The sequence below is a fragment of the Bos javanicus genome, chromosome 15 (assembly GCF_032452875.1).
Source record: "Bos javanicus breed banteng chromosome 15, ARS-OSU_banteng_1.0, whole genome shotgun sequence".
NCBI lineage: Eukaryota > Metazoa > Chordata > Mammalia > Artiodactyla > Bovidae > Bos > Bos javanicus.
This window is the reverse complement of record NC_083882.1, coordinates 50150425-50168714: the sequence shown is the minus strand read 5'-3', so window position 1 is coordinate 50168714 and position 18290 is coordinate 50150425. Positions and strand designations below refer to the sequence as shown.

The window sequence follows — 18290 nt, the reverse complement described above, 5'->3', positions numbered from 1 at the left end:
CTACAGTGTGGTAAATTAGGAATACAGATTTCATCAGCCTGAGGCTGACCTTCATAACTGTGATTAGAAAGGTGTTTTTATTCTCTGAAATCATCTCCTTTCAACAAAATTTTCACTGCTTGCCCTCAAACTCTCCCCAACACATGACAAGGAAGTGTAAAGATTTTAGATATTTTGAGATATTCTTAGCATTATGGCAGCCAGTAGAAACCCTGGAGATTCTTTATTCTATATATCCCATCAGACTATTAATATCAAAGAGACACATATGTCTCCTGGAGGTTATTTCAGGCTGTAATGTTTCCTCATTTTGTGCAACTATCTTTATACTCAATGTACAGTATAACTTGTATATCTTTATACACCTTTTTTTATATCTGTGGTATATTACAGTGTGTCATTGGGGTTTATGGATAAATATGAAAGGATAACTAAATGAAGCATATTTCTTCATTTAGGATATGGTATTCAGTGTAAATATTGATATTGAATAAACTGGTTTAAGAAATTCTGCTTGATATGCATCACTTTGTATATCTTGGTGCAACTCTGTTCCTATATATATATATATATATATATATATATATATATATATGCTTTATGTGCAGGTATCCGTATCTGACGTTCTGTGATTTGGTGTTGATATGTTTAATTAAGGTATACTTTGTCTTCAAAAATACTAAAAACTCAACATAAACATAAACTCCTTCATGTTCCATTAATGAATTCTATGTCTTGTATGAGGTTTGAGCAAATGAGCATAAGATATTACTGCCTAATATTCAGAGAAAGGTCTTTCATAAAGTTAACTTTCCTTCCACTGAAAAATTGTCTGTGACAATGCCTGCTTTTGTACGTAAGTTTTAGCATTAACTTTAATAATAAAAATTAAACCTACTGGTGTGAGTTTTTATCACTCTTATTTTCACTTCCAGAGATGGTCAACTCTTTGTCATCTCATCGATGGCAAGATGCTCCACACCAACACTTCCACTTTCCACCCAGACACCTTTTTCCTTGTAGGCATCCCAGGACTTGAGGATGTCCATGTCTGGATCTCCCTGCCTTTTTGCTTCACTTACTTAATGGCTCTGCTGGGCAATGCTACCATTTTGCTGATTATCTGGTCTGACCACACTCTGCGGGATCCCATGTTCTACTTTTTAGTCATCTTATCAGCCATAGATCTGGCCCTCTCCACATCTGCAGTACCCCGGATGCTGGGGATATTCTGGTTTGATGCACATGAGATTAGTTTCTCAGCCTGTGTGGCTCAGATGTTCCTGATACACACCTTTACAGGAATGGAGTCTGCAGTTCTGCTGGCGATGGCTTTTGACCGCTACGTGGCTATCTGTGCACCACTCCACTACACAACCATCCTGACGCCGCGAGTACTAGCAGGCATTGGTATTGGTATTATAATGCGCCCAATTCTACTCATGTTTCCCATTCTCTACTTAACCCATCATCTGCCCTTCTGTGGGGCTCGAATTATTGCCCACTCCTACTGTGAGCACATGGGAATCGTCAAGTTAGCCTGTGCTAGCATTAGGATTAATGCCATTTATGGACTTTTTGTGGCTTCTTTCCTCATTTTGGATGTGGCACTGGTTGGAATTTCTTATGCCTACATCCTCCATGCAGTTTTCCGCCTCCCATCTCGAGATGCTCGCCATAAAGCCCTGAATACGTGCGGGTCCCATGTAGGGGTCATGTGTGTTTTTTATACACCTTCCCTATTCTCCTTCCTCACCCACCGTTTTGGCCAAAAAATTCCACCTTACATTCACATCCTTGTTGCGAATCTCTATGTGGTCATTCCACCTGCCCTCAATCCTATTATCTATGGTGTGAAGACAAAGCAGATTCGTGCACATGTGAGTCATGCTTTCAGCTCAAAATAAGGTTGTTTCCTTAGTTCTTGAAGGCCTGGATATAACTGAAATAGTAACTTTCAGTCTACTGTAGACTGATCATCTTTTTAAATGTTCCTTACATCAAAAGGTCTTTCAGATACTAAAAGAACAAAATTTTTGTCTTAAATCCCAATGTTTCCTTTTCCTATTGGTGTTGAGTATTCATTCTTCTGAATAAATTACATTTATTCATTACAGTAGGGAAACATTCCATTGGAAATCCTTTCATTTTTAACTATGGAGATTGAGTGAAACTCCATATCCATCTATTTGAAAATGACATAGCATTTCAGTGGGGAAAAATTAGTTTATTATATATGCCTTGATTTCCTCTGAATAAAATAAATAAATTTAAATATAAAATTTTAAAAAGATCTTGGGAGAGCTCATCAATACATTTTTTAATGTATCTAATTTCTTTAAGGATGATACTGGCTATTAAATGAGTTGTTAAAAGCATCACAACTTCTTCCCTTTAATTTCAGTTCTCTTTCCCTTACTCTTCAGGAAAATCTATAGGCAATATGTCCCCTCACTATGTCACTATACTTCTCTCTTTCTGGAGGCATATGAAATGAAGGAACCTGAAAAAAGTACTTATATTGAAGCATGAAAATTTTGTTATGAGAAGATTGAATGTACAGAATTCTAACAGGTGGATTTTGAGTCAGGTTAAACTAGGTGTATTTTATGTGTGTGAGGGAAAGACATTGTTATTTTAGTCACAAAGTCATGTAGGACTCTTGTGACTCCACAGACTGTAGCCCACCGGGTTCCTCTGTCAGTGAAATTCCTCAGGCAAGACTATTGGTATGCGTTGCCATTTCCTTTTCCAGGGGATTTTCTGACCCAAGTATCAAACCATGTTTGTTGTGCTGGAAGGTGAGTTCTTTACTATTGAGCCACCAGGGAAGCTGAAGAGGGGTGGATACTTTGCTTTATCTACATATGTTAAACATATTTAGGAAAGCTTTTACCTAAATAGGCCACTTCTCCTCCAAAGACCTCTTTATTTGTGAAATGTAGAATGTATTTTTCATTTCGGTTGATGCTTTGCAGAAGTAGTTAAATTTCAGGCATTAGGTAGAAACAAGTTTTGAAAGTCAGCTATTATAAAGGAATTTGATGAATATTCTCACAAATACTTTTTGTTTTCTCATAAAAACATATTTCCACTATGACTCTGAGGCATTTAAGGCATTATTGATTAATGTTTCTAAATTAGTTGTGGCATAAACTAATTTCATAAAAATAATGAAATAGCACACAAGAACAACTGTTTAATAAGAGTCTAGGAACTAATTTTCTGATGGTAAGTTCACAATATGATAAGAGAAAAATGACTGCACAATTTTATAATATCACTAAATGGATTAGAACACATATTTTCAGAGATTGGAAATGGGAACGATAGGGTATATATCAGCAAGGCACAGGGACTGAAGATTCAGCAAAATCTTTCTTGAAGGAATTAATGTAAGGTGTCACAAGGCACATCTAAATATCATATATTTGAAGAATCTGTTTCTTGTAACACCTTAAGTACTTAAATGCTCTTTTTTCCTAGAGAATGGAAGGTATGCAAAATGAATTTTAATGATATCTTTTCAAAAGTTCATCCAAGAGCAGTCTTTTGAGTGTTTTTGTTCAATTGGATGTTGTAGTTCATTTGCGGCACAACTTAAATTTAATATTACAAAAGACAACAAAAACTAAAAGATTAACTTTTATTATTAATAAGTTATTAATTTACTCTTATTAAATTGACTTTAAATCATTTAATGTGTGATCCCACTTTTAAATTCACCCAGGATTACCGAAACCATTAGCAAAATAAATGCAGTATCTATCTTTAGAAGGAAACATATACATATTTCTGGAGATTGATAGGATTCATATGCATTAATCAGTAAGCCATGACATTCCCTATTAAAATTTTAAGAGTAGCTTTATAGTCAAATCAAATCTAACAATGCTTTTACAGTTTTAACGTTGACTCCAACCCCACAGTCAAAATCATGTCTGCATTTTTTCCCTTTACCTAGATGACTGTGACTAATGGTAAGAAGCAGCCTTTTGTTACTTCTGTCTTTTATTAATAAATTATTAAAATAATAATTTAATAATTATTAAATAAAATAATAAATAAATAATTAAGTTTTATTAATCCTACCCATTATCTGATAACCTGAAACTAAAGATTTCTAGAAACTGAAGCACATGACATCATATGAGACAACTTTCTAAAGATATCTGAACCAGGGCTGTTAATGTTTGTCACCAAACCTTTGATGATGATATTATGGTTCAGATGATATCCAAGATCATAGGATCCTGATAACCTATGGACTTTAGATCAGAAATGGCCTAAGTGTTGTTCTTCCTCTAGGCTTCCTTGTTACCCGAATGAGCCCTGAATACTCTAATCTGCATACTTTCCCTCTAACATAAAATAATGTACCGGGAAAGATCCTTCCTGGCATTTGAAGGACAAAAAACTGCTGAAACTGGGAAACCTGACTCTTGATCAGCAGTACTTTAGAGAATCTCAATAAAAAGGGGAAATGTAAAAAATAATGATAATAAACAGAAACCTTAATTAAATAGAGTCAGGAGACTAGAAGGGGGAGTGCTCATCTCTTGGAGCAATAGTAGAATCCAACAGGAAGAAGCAATGCTCTTCTTTCTTGGCAAAGGTTAAGTCAATAAAAAGCCATAGACTCTTCATTTACTATAGCCCGACCAAAATTCCTTTTTTTCTTAAATACATAAAAATGTTCTCCTTCCCTTGCTTTGTGAGACCTAGCATATGGTTCTTTATAGATCCCAAATCATAATTATTTACTGACCATCAATAAACCCATTTTTGTTGGATAAATATCTGGCAGTCTAATTGTTTTAGGTCAATATACGTTATTGAGAAATCTGTTACTTAGACTTCACATTTTGGAGTTTTCCAGTTATCTTTCTATTATTGATTTGTAATTTAATTCAATTTTTATCAACAGAACTTTTGTATAATTTGAATCATTCATTGATAAGATGTTTTATGGGGCAGAATATATTTTATCTTTGGTAAGTAGTATCCCGGCACTTGAAAATAATTTGCACTTGGCTCTTTGGGGGGAACTGTTCTAGTAATGTTAATATCTGAAGGTGTCTAATAGTGTTTGTGATCTATTTAAATTCTTATTGATTTTTTTCTTCTTGTTATACCGATTATTTATTTTTCTCTGCTTGTCATATCAACTATTCATATTTTTGAGATTTTATGTATGTATCACTACAGTTCTATCAGTTTTTTCTGCACGTATTTTGATGGTACTAAAGAAAGTGTATTAAATTTTTGTGATTGTGAGGTCTTTAAGATAAAATGACTTCTTTTAATTTTAAAAAAAGTCACTCTTTATCTCTAATAAGAGAGTTGCTTGGAAATTTACTTTTTCTAGTATAGTCACTTTCTTTTGATTAGTGTTAGTACATTATAAAGTTTTCCATCATTTGATCTGAACAAATTTATTTCTTTATATTTAAAGTTATATTTTAATAGAGCCTTCTGATAGTTATAGTATCAAAAGGTGTGATATTACCAAAAGGTGTGATCTGCCATAGATGTGTGGAATAGAGTGAAAGCACACAAAATCAACCATACACATAGACTCAATTGATTTTCAATGAGAATGCCAAATCAATTCAATATGTGAAGACATTCTATGCAAAAAATAGTCCTGGGAAAACTAGATACTCAAATGAATAAGAATTAAATTGGATCTATCTCACACCATGTAAAAATTTAAGTTAATTAATAACCTAAATATTAGAGCTAAAAAAATAAAACTCTTAAAAAAAATTAGGACTAAGTTCTCATGACCTTGGCTGTGACAATAGATTCTTAGAACATCAAAAGCATGAGTAACGAAATAAAACATAAGTAAATTAGACATCCTCAAAACAAAACCAACCAACAACAACAAAAACATTTTGTGCATCAAAGCAATGTTATGATGAAAAGAAAAAAAAAAAAAAACAAAAAAAAACCCTCCAGAATGGGAGAAAACATTTATGAGTCATATTTTAATAATAGTTTATTATCCAGAATATATAAATATAATATCTACATCTCAACAACAGAAAGGCAAAAAAACCCCAAAACTAGTTAAAAATGGATTGGTGGGGGGCTGTATAGACATTTTTTAAATAATGCATACAAATAGCTAATAAGCACATGAAAAAAGGCTGAACTTCACTAATAACTGCTGCTGCTGCTGCTAAGTCGCTTCAGTCGTGTCTGACTCTGTGCAACCCCGTGGACGGCAGCCCACTAGGCTCCCCTGTCCCTAGGATTCTCCAGGCAAGAACACTGGAGTGGGTTGCCATTTCCTTCTCTCTAATAACTAGGGATATTTAAATGAAAACCACAATAAGCCAGGATTTCACACCTACTAGGATTGCTTTAAACAAATAAAGAAGTAAACAAAATAACAGGTGTTGGTGAGGATGTGAATGAATTGGAACTCTTATGCAATGTTGGTGGATATGTAAAATGGGACTGCTGCTAGAGATATTATTTCAAACTACCTCAAAATATCAACCATAGATTTGTTGTGTGCCACAGTAATTCTACTCTCAGGTTTATATGGAAATAGGTAATTGTAGGTCAATGTTTGTTGCAGTATTATTTACAATATCCAAAAGGTAGAAACAGTCCAATCACCACCAACAAATGAATAAACAAAATGTGACATATACATTGAATGGAATATTTTGTTGTTGTTTGGTCACTAAGTTGTGTCTGACTCTTGGCAACCCCATGGACTGCAACACCCCAGGCTTCCCTGGCCTTCACTATCTACCAGAGTTTGCTCAGATTCATATCCATTGAGTCAGTGATGCCATCCAGCCATCTCATCCTCTGTCACCCTCTTCTCCTGCCCTCAATCTTTCCCAGCATCAGGCTCTTTTCAGTGAGTTGGCTCTTCTCATTAGATGGCCAAAATATTGGTGCTTCAGCATCAGTCCTTTCAATGAATATTCAGGGTTAATTTCCTTTAGGACTGACTGATTTGATCTCCTTGCTAACCAAGGGATTCTCAAGAGTCTTTTCCAGCACCACAGTTCAAAAGCATAAATTCTTTGGCTCTCAGCCTTCTTTATGGTCCATCTCTTACATCCATATATAACTACTGGAAAAAAAACATAATTTTGACTATATAGACCTTGGTTGGCAAAATGATAACTCTGCTTTTTAATGTGCTGTTTAGGTTTGTCATAGCTTTCCTTCCAAGAAGCAAGCTTTAATTTAATGGACGCAGTCATCATCAGCAGTGATTTTCGAGTCCAAGAAAATAAAATCTGTCATTGCTTCTACTTTTTCCCCTTCTATTTGCCATGAAGTGATGGCATGGTATGCCATGATCTTAGTATTTTGAATGTTGAGTTTTAAGGCAGCTATTTCACTCTCTTTTTTCACCATCATCAAGAGGCTCTTTAGATCCTCTTCACTTTCTTCCAGTAGAGTGGTATCATCTGCATATCTGAGGTTGTTGATATTTCTCTCAGCAGTCCTGATTCCACTTGTGATTCATCCAGCTTGGCTTTTTTTTTTTTTTTTTTAATTCCCTTCATGGATCATAGCTTTGCTGTGGCAAAGACACTTGCATAACTCAATGAAGCTATGAGCCACGCCATGCAAGACCCCGCAAAATGGATTATTATGGAAAAATAGTCACTTGGAAAAAAGCTTGGAAGTTTCTCACAAAGCTAAATATAGTTTTACCATCAGATCAGTTGCTCAGTCGTGTCCAACTCTTTGCAACCCCATGAATTGCAGCATGCCAGGCCTCCCTGTCCATCACCAACTCCTGGAGTTCACCCAGAATCACGTCCATCAAGTCAGTGATGCCATCCAGCCATCTCATCCTTTGTCATCCCCTTCTCCTCTTGCCCCCAATTCCTCCCAGCATCAGAGTCTTTTCCAATAAGTCAATTCTTTACATGAGGTGGCCAAAGTACTGGAGTTTCAGCTTTAGCATCATTCCTTGCAAAGAAATCCCAGGGCTGATCTCCTTCAGAACGGACTGGCTGGATCTCCTTGCAGTCCAAGGGACTCTCAAGAGTCTTCTCCAACACCACAGTTCAAAAGCATCAATTCTTTGGCGCTCAGCCTTCTTCACAGTCCAACTCTCACATCCATACATGACCACAGGAAAAACCATAGCCTTGACTAGACGAACCTTTTATATCCCAAGAAACTTATCCAACTGGCTTGAAAACTATGTCCAAACAAAAACCTACATGTGGATATTTATACCAATTTTATTCATAATTGCCAATAATTGGCAGCAATCAAGATGCCCTTCAAAAGATAAACAAATATCCAAACTGATACATCTATTGAACATAATATAATTGAAATTATTCAGCATTATTAAGAAATGAGATATCAAGACATAAAAAGACATAGATGAATCTTAGATGTATATTCCTAAGTGAAAAGAAGCCAATCTGAAAAAGCTTCATATGGTGTGACTCTAAAGAATATTCTAGAAAAAGCAAAACTATAGAGACGGCAAACATATCCATGGCTGCCAGGAGAAGGAGGAGTGAGGAGATGTTGAACATGTGAAGAACATGGGAATTTTCAGGTTAGTGAAACTATGCTATATGATAGTGTAATGGTGAACATATGATGCTACACATTTGAAAAATACATGAAATTTTACAACACAAAGGATGACTTAAGTGTATGCAAATTAGAAAATCATTTAGGAGTTCAGAGGATCCCATGATGAAATGCAAAATGTAACAGACACAATGTACTACAAAGGTAGGTTAAAACCTCACTAAAGTTGGTGGAGGAAAGTGTATCAACCTAAATAACTTTGGACATGAGTGGAGTCTATAAGACTAAAGGCAGAAAGGACTGTATACATAAGTGCTGTATCCTAGCAGATGCATTTTTGCCCACAGGATTATAGGTTAATAATTCTATTATATTTACATGTAAATGCTGCTGTTGAGTAATTATTCAAATGGATGGCATGTGGTGGGATGCAGGTTTCTCATTGTTGGAGTGGTATTTTACAGATAAGCATGAGTGGATACTAGAATAATTCATTTGGTAATGAACTGGAGTTAGAGACTTCACAATGATATATTCAAATAGATGATAGATGTGTAGATCTTTATAGATATGTATTCAATATAACATGCACAGGTTAATATATGCATATATATTTCCTTGCTCTGTCAGCTGAGAGGGTCTTAAAGCAAAGATATCCTAGTAGTAAAGCAAACCTAGCCTTTTCTAACACCATTATCAAAGTAAAGAAACCAGTGATACTTAGAGAAATATCATATTCTAAGTTTGGGGTAGGTGATATGCAAGATAGCATGATGTGGCACCAGAAAGTAAAGAAGTCTACCCCTCCCCCACCAAAAAAGAACCTACAATTATAGGGATATGTCAAAGAGACACAGTAGTCAACTGAAAGAGTTTCCAATAGCCACAGCTAAAAAATGTGAGAATATAAAGTAATAGTATAACCTACAGTATAAATATGATTCCATATTGGTATAAATAAATGATTAAATACATAAGCAAATGGGAGAAATAGATATATCTCTTATAAAAAAAAAAAGGCAAAAACAATATATGAGGATACTCTATCCTCACGGAAGAAGAGCATCACCCCTCACTTAAAGGTTCCACATTACTTACTTACTTCCAGAGAGTAATTTTCTTCCACAGAGCAAACCTGGAAATGGGTGAGAAAAAAGATTCTGACAAACACGGCCTCAGATGGTAAAGCCATGGGGATAGTAAGTACCCTTATGTCCTAATATAATATTTTACATCATTGATCTTTCTCCCCAAATCTTATAAATATAGTCTAGTCATGAGGAAAGTGTCAGACTACTCTCAACTGAGGAACATTTTACAAAAATCTGACCAGTATTTCTAAAAGCAATGAAGTCATCAAAACCAAGAGAAGCCTGAGACACTGTCACAGCCCAGAGAACCCTAAGAGATCTATCTAAACCAAACTAGTAAATGTCATTTGGTATCCTAGATGGGATCCTATAAATGAAAAAGAACATTAGGTAAAACTAAGGGAATATAAGTAATATCTGAACTTTAATAATGCATGAACTTTGATTAACACTGGTTCATTAACCGTAACAAATAACCATACTAAAGTACAATATTATTGATGGGGGAAATTATGAATGGGTCATTTGAGAGATCTTTTTACTGCATCTTCATTTTTCTTTACAACTGTTCTATTTTTTTAAGTTTATTTAAAACTTTTAAAATAGTTTATAGAAAATCAGTCAGTCAGAAATTACCTTTCAGACCTTCAAGGGGAAAACAGGACATGATCTGTGAGAGATAAAGACTTTTAATATACTGCTGATATTATGAAACATGATGACTGACAATTGAATAAACAAAAAAGATGAATATCCTAGATAGAGACTCCAGAAATACATAGATTTATTAGGTTTATTTCTCATATAATAGTGCTGACATTGCAGATCTCAGTGTCAGTCTACAAAATTCATGAATTCCAATAAGCTTTCTAAAAACTTCTGTTTCTGCAACCAAAACCCAAGGTTTTCAGGTAAGTTAAGGGTGTGAGGAGATTCCCAGGTGGTTCAGTGGTAAAGAATCTGCCTGCCAATGCTAGAGAACACAGGGGACACAGGTTTGACCCCTGGATTGGGAAGATCCTCTGGAAGAGAAAATGTCAATCCACTCCAGTATTCTTTTGGGAAAATCCCAAGGACTGAAGAGTTTGGAGGGCTACAGTCTGTGGTGTTGCAGAGAGTCTGACATGACCGAGCAACTGGGCATGCATACAAGGAAGTGGGGACAAAGATTTGTTAGACAGCCTACTTTCCCAGCTTAGATGCATAACTAAGGCAAGAAACAACATGCAGCTTTTACTCAGTATTAATTCTGATGTTCTAAAAGCCATTTGTTTGACCCAATGATTTTTTCATTATTGGCAATAAGTCTAGGCAAGGAATGTGATGACATTTATTGACTGCCCTATAATTTCAGGTGTGAGTTCTAGGAGACATCTTCATGGCAACTCCAATCAGTATGAGCTTCCACAGAATATCACAGCTTGAGAATATTAAGTATTAGCTAAGTAGCTCAACACATGGTTACAAACTTCTTACTATATATCAGGAAATGTTTTAAGTGTCACACAAGAATCAGCTCTTTTAGTCTTCACAGCAATATTTGTATTTGGTATTATTCTGTTCATTATAGAGAAGAAAATGGAGACACAGAGTTTAAATTTCTTGCCTAAACTCTTATGCCTATTAAGTAAGGGAGATGAGATTCAAATCCATACAATCTGTCTCAAAGTCCATCCATTTAGTTAATTTCCTATATAACATATTTCTTTCCTTAGACCTCTGCCTTTCTATCATTAAATTTAACCCTATCTTATTTACTGTTAATAGGAATAATAAAGAAGAAAGTATTTGTGTTTGAAACAACTGGTCATTGTTTTATTATATTATCATTCCCATTTAAGTTCTAACATATACCTCATGAAGTGATGGCTACTAGCTGAGCTTCAGTTTTTTGAGATCATATTTAAGGTTGAATTGTGCTTAGCATTGGGGTGTGAGAGGCAAATAAGTGGAAAGTGAGCCCTCCTCAAAGCATCTCCTACTTAGAAATTAGACAATTCATCAGTAGTCACCTCAAGCTTGGGAATCAGCATCCAGATACAGGACTTTTTTTTTTTTTTTTAATCATCAATGATGTTATGCTTCATATTTATGAAGCATCTAGCTCTGTGCCTCTGGACACTTCTGTTCTCCAGAGAGCACTAATGTTTGGAGACACTCCATTTTAAAGGCAGTGTTTACAGTATAAATCTCCCATTGCAGTCAGAGTGCATGAAATGGAAACATTCTGGAGCAATTCAACTAGCTAATTCAGAAAGCTTTGCTGGTAAGTCTGGCCCTGGGGCCAGAAAGGATGTACTAAGACAGGAACCATTTTATTATGGTCATTTCATTGAGATTTAAGATGAGCCAAAATAGATGACAGAAATGTGGAAAAAAGGAAAGTTAATTGAATATAGAAGGTATCACCCCAAAATGTAACAAGATGATAATTTACATAGATTCAGAGCTGTACTCCAACAAATATTTTATTAAAACTTCATTTTTAAATATTTGGATAAGTGATACATGTGTGCATATGCAAATACCTTCACAATTTCCTGTATTGTCTTTCTCTAAGACTTTGTCATTTATCTCACTTTTTCCTTTGCCTGTTGTGGTTGTATCTTCACCTTCAATCTTGTCTCCCTTGCTTTCTCTTAGCATTTTGCAATTATTTTGCAGAACTTAACTTTGTATATTCCTCTAGCCTCCATTCAGCTCTCAAGATAAAAAGACAAGACAATCACAATCTAGTTAACTGAAAAGTTTTGACTTTCTAAATTACCATTCCTCCTATAAATGGAGTAAACAAACAAACAAAATCCACATATCAGTTGGTAGTTTTGCACAATATCTGTGAAATTCATGGAAGTTTCTGCCTGAGAGTTGGAGAACAAGTAGGGCTCCAAGAATTTCTGAACTTCAAGAGTCTTTAAACAACATGAAATGTTTCATCTACATAAGTCTATTTATTTTTTTTTCTTATCTGTTCTTTTTTAACAGAGGAGCATGAGCATAGGGAAATCCTGAGAAAAATGTTAATAGCTGATGATTATATTTACCACATAACCTGGTAGCTCAGCTGTAAAAAATTCCTCCTGCATTGCAGGAGACCCTGGTTTAATTCCTGGGTCAGGAGGATCTCCTAGAGAAGGGATAGGCTACCCACTCCAGTATCCTTGCCTGGAGAATCCCCATCAATGGAGGAGCCTAGTGGGCTAGTCCATGGGGTCGCAATGAGTCGGACACGACTGAGCAACTAAGCACACAATCATTCTACTTTCACGTACTTCTTAGAAAGGTGCCAATAAGCGTTTTTAAGTGCTTAGAAGATATACATGTAATAAACAAAAGATTCCCCATAAGTAACTCCAGTTGAGGAAAGGGATGAAGCACTACAAAACCTGTAAGTGTCATAGTTCTGGGTGGAATCAGTGACTATATTTTGTTTTGAGAACTCAAAGAAGGGTAAAGGGCATATAAAGTCAGGGTTATGAGATATTGAATTACATACCATTCTACTAAATGCACACATATATTAACACATTCTAACTCATAAATGCTTATGTACATTATCTTATTTTGCAGCAGTTCCCAAATGACAGAAACATTGAATCAGAATAACTTGAGGAGCTTCACAGAAATCATGAGGTGTAATACCATACCTAATGATTCAAAACTTCCAGAGTTTAGACTTAAAACTTGTATTTTTATGTAGTTCTCCACGGGCTGTAAAGGATGAGAAGCCACTGCTGTGTAGTCCCTCTTTCAGTATATTTATAGGAACCATGTGGAGAGCTTTGGCCTACTTCCTTACTACCTTAATCTCTGACAGCTTTAAGAAGCAGTTCAACTGTTGTACATTAACTGCCTGGCAGAGTGCAGCCCAATGTGAGCAACTGATGCATCTTCAAAATATCCTCTTTTCAATTTCTAAGCACAGTGCTAAGTAAATATTTGCTAGAATACATGACAAGATGGTAACACTGTACACTAAAGAAATGTGACAGATATTTTTGAACGGTAGTCACAATCTGACATACAGAAATGAGATAAAGTGTAGGCATGAAAGAAGAGGGAAAAGGATGAAGAAAATAGTGATCCAGACTTCTGTGTGATCCACAAAATCCAAATGTTATGCTCTTCTCAGCTATGATACTTTAATCCTGAAACTTTCCTCTACTATATTAAAAATTCCATCAACTCGACTCTCTTTCCAATTTAATTTCATATGGTCTACTATTATGTCTTCAGGACTATGTCTTAAATATCTCTTTGAATAAGTACTTAAGAAGCTGCATGCTGCTGTGAACCAAGCTCTTACAATTTCACCATTATCTCTTCTGCTTTTTTCAACAATCAATTGTAAAATCTAATGGTGAGGCCAAGTCAACTCTATCAACTATATCCACCATGAGTTTGGATTTCCTACATTCAGTACAGTCTATCCAAACTACAATGATGGTGTTTCTGATGAAAGAGATATAGGAGTTGATTGAGTGGCTTTCTTTACTGGGTTTGGTACTTCTAAAAAGATTTTGTCCAAGTTCTATCTTCACAGGTTGTGGCAATTAACTATGAGATGGTAATTACCTAGGATAAAAGGAAAATATACCTGTAACAATTCCAAAGAAACCATTTTATTATTGTTTTAATTCTTAAGCTATAATTGAACTTCCTTAAGAGGAGTAATGATGCTTAATTTATCTGTGCACACCAAATATCTGGCCATTTGCCTGATAAGTTATTGATCTTTGATAAAGTTTCATTAAATTAAATTATTAAATTAATAATAAAACATAAAAGTATAAAATTAAATAAATTAATCATTAAAATTATTGAAGAGATTAATGAAAATAAATGTAATGTCTGATAAGCTACATCAAAATTAAACAAGAATGATGTATTTTAGTTTTCATAAAGGTCACACAATTATGTCGTGATGGGCTTGGTGACTGGAAAAGACCACACATATTTTTGTATAATTCTGTAGGAAATCCATATAACTGGACAAGAAGTGCTGGAGCCTCTCAATGAATGAGACATCTGGTATGAAACGTGCAGCTGTCACAGTGCCAGAGAAGCATGGTCCCTCCTAATGACACACAGTTTCACCCCTACTTTTTTCTCCTTCTGGGAATTCCAGGGCTAGAAGATGTGCATATGTGGATTGGTTTTCCATTTTGTATTGTATATATGACTGCTCTACTGGGAAATATTACAACTCTTTATGTGATTCAGACTGAACACAGTCTCCATCAGCCCATGTTCTACTTCCTGGCCATTCTGTCTTCTATTGACCTAGGCCTGTCCACATCCACCATCCCCAAGATGCTTGGCATCTTCTGGTTCAACCTGAGAGAAATCTCCTTTGAGGGTTGCCTCGCCCAGATGTTCTTCATCCACCTATGCACTGGTATGGAGTCGGCTGTGCTTGTGGCCATGGCCTATGATCGCTATGTGGCCATCTGTAACCCTCTTCACTACACATTGGTACTGACAAACAAGGCGGTATTAGTGATAGCATTGCTAATCCTTCTGAGACCCTTAGCTATTGCAATTCCCTTTGTTCTGCTCATCCTGAGGTTACCCTTCTGTGGGCACCAAATCATCCACCACACATATTGTGAGCACATGGGCATTGCCCGCCTGTCCTGTGCCAGCATAAAGGTCAACATCATCTATGGCTTATGTGCTATCTCTATCTTGGTGTTTGACATCATAGCCATTGTCGTCTCCTATGTCCATATTCTGCGTGCTGTCTTCTGCCTACCTTCCAGGAGTGCCCGGTTAAAGGCACTCAGCACTTGTGGCTCCCATGTCTGTGTCATATTGGCCTTCTATACTCCAGCATTCTTCTCCTTCATGACCCACCGTTTTGGCCGAAATGTTCCTCAATACATCCACATTCTTCTTGCTAACTTTTATGTTGTCATCCCACCTGCTCTAAATCCTGTTATTTATGGGGTAAGAACCAAACAGATAAGAGAAACAGTAATTAGAACTTTCAGAAACAGATTATGAAATTTGCTCTTCAGAGATGAAGAGGCTTGAGTAGGAGAAAACAAAACTTCATCTCTCCACAGATGATTTAAATAGTACAATGCCAGGGGACGATGATATTCTATGTATAGATTTACAAAGTATTTCACTCATTTTAGAAACAATAATCCAAAAGGGACAATAATAAATATTTAATATATGCATAGATATAATCACATACAAATGTAAACAACTGCATAAGTTAGAGAATTTACATGAAAAAAGCACATGAGGTTGGCAAAAATTGACTAATATTAATATAACACTCACTTACATACACATATTATGAACCAGGCTCATAACACATATTATGAGCCATACTTCATAACTTTTAAAGTATGAACTCCTTGAATTCTTGTAGCTATGATGAGAAATAGCTACTAATTATTCCCTGTCTATAGCTCAGGAAATGGAAATAATAATATGGGATGAAAAGAAGTGCATATAGAGGAGGTAACTGAAGAAATATATCTATCTGATAAGACAGAAGGGTTAAGCATGGGGAGGTAGCTGTGTTTTAACAGGACAAAAACTCAAAGTTTTCTAACAGAGAAAACATTATTCCAAACTAACAAAAGTAGAGTTTGAGGAAAACGTGCAAAGGCAACCTTTTTTTTTTTTTTGTAGTTTTCTTGTTTGTTTGTTCTTGACCCATGTCAGGATAAGATCATACCCTCATGGTTTGGCTTGAAGTGAGAAAGTGTGAAAGTAAGACTGAGCAGTGGAAGGTAAGAGGAATAATTTAATAAAACTAGTTTTTACAGCTAGTGAAACATAACATAGAAATATTAAGCAAAATATTTATGTATTCATTAAATAAAAAGCACATATGCCCTCAGACTTTTCTTTACCAGTAGTTTTAGCAAAATATTCAATGAACCTATGAAAATGAAAGCACCAAAATAATATGGTAGATCTATACATTAGTAGAAGTGGTATGTGCCATGCTGTGTGTTGGGCTCAGTCACTCAGTTGTGTCCAAAACTTTTTGTGACCTCATGGACTATGCCTGCCTAGCTCCTCTGTCCATGGGATTTTCCAGGCAAGAATACTGGAGCGGCTTGCTATTCCCTTCTTTAGGGGATATTTTGACCCAGGGATCTAACCTGAATCTCCTGTATCTCCTGTACTGGCAGGTGGATTCTTTACCACTGAGCCACCTGGGAAGCCAGAGTGGTCTATGAACAAGTAATTCAACAAGTACCAAGAAAAAGAACACATGCAATAATAATATTATACATTGACATTAATATATTGGGGAAGTAGCATTTTCATTATTGGAATAGAAACTGCCTTATTTCTCACCTGAGTAAACAAAAATATATGACATGAATATATTTAAAAACTGTGGAACAAAAATAAGTATATAGCTTTTACATGTAAATAGGTGTAGACACAACTGGTAAGAAAAATTGATTCCTTATATAGGGTACAATGGGGAAAAGTACCCCCCAATTCCATATGACATAAGCATCATAAAAAAACATTAAGAAACAAGAGGTAATAAAACTAGTAATAATGGAATTTAACATTCTTTGAACAATCACAATGTTATAGAAACTATATGTAGTTCTATAGGTAGTTCAAGTTTTAAAAGTAAGTAGATATTTACAGGAGAAGGCAGTGGCACCCCACTCCAGTACTCTTGCCTGGAAAACCCCATGGACGGAGGAGCCTGGTGGGCTGAAGTCCATGGGGTGGCTAAGAGTTGGACACAACTGAGTGACTTCACTTTCACTTTTCACTTTTATGCATTGGAGAAGGAAATGGTAACCCACTCCAGTATTCTTGCCTGGAGAATTCCAGGGATGGGTGAGCCTGGTGGGCTGCCGTCTATGGGGTTGCACAGAGTCGGATACGACTGAAGTGACTTAGCAGCAGCAGCAGCAGATATTTAGGAGTGAAGTGACTTACACACAGTCACACAATTATCATGTAACAGAACTTTAAATTTAGTTTCAGTACAGTTTCTTTAGCTTCTCTCCTATGATTTAATATAGAAACTGATGATGACACAACAGGCAAACAAAGGTTAAGTAAACGTATAGCTGTCGAGAACAAGATGGCAGAGGAGTAGGTGGACGTGGAGTACATCTCTCCCCATGGATACATAAGAAATACACCTTCAGACACAGAAGTGAATGCAGAACACCAGCTGAGAGCAGACAGGAGTACCTGACCAGTGGAAAATAATATATAGAATCATGCAAAACTCAGTAGGATGAAGGAACTAGAGGGACAAAGAGTGTAAGTAGGACTGGACCTGCTCTCGGTGGATGGGAGAACTGAAGCAGGGGTCTGATCCCCACATTGGGGCAATTGTCTAAATCAGAGGAGAAACATTTAAGGCTGAGAGTGAAACAGCTGATCTGTGGCAGCCTAAATGGAATGAGAATCAGAGAGTTTTTGCCACAGCCATACATACCCCAGATAGGCATGCCAGTCCCCTAGATGGTGCAGTGGCTGGAAGTTGGAGTTTAGGGATTGTGGAGCAATCCCAGGGTGAGGGTTGCTGTTATCTGTGAAAAGACAGATCGAGGGGATGTCAGGGAGGGGATTGTGGTGGGAAATGCCTGTGGAGGAAAGCCAGGCAGCCATGGGAGCAAGGTGATACTGCTGAGTCATGTGGGGGGG

At 36.2% G+C, this 18290-nt stretch overlaps 3 protein-coding genes across 3 annotated transcripts in view; 2 read left to right on the top strand and 1 right to left on the bottom strand.

Annotated features, from left to right (window-relative positions):
* LOC133226772 (olfactory receptor 51F1-like) overlaps nt 1-18290 on the bottom strand; it is a 460311-nt gene that overhangs the window by 377641 nt on the left and 64380 nt on the right. The gene's annotated exons all lie outside the window — the stretch shown is intronic.
* On the top strand, nt 972-1907 carry LOC133261348 (olfactory receptor 52J3-like). Its single transcript, XM_061439841.1, has one exon. The coding sequence runs from the start codon at nt 972-974 to the stop codon at nt 1905-1907; it is 936 nt and encodes a 311-aa protein (XP_061295825.1).
* LOC133261346 (olfactory receptor 52E1-like) lies at nt 14700-15638 on the top strand. Its single transcript, XM_061439840.1, has one exon. The coding sequence runs from the start codon at nt 14700-14702 to the stop codon at nt 15636-15638; it is 939 nt and encodes a 312-aa protein (XP_061295824.1).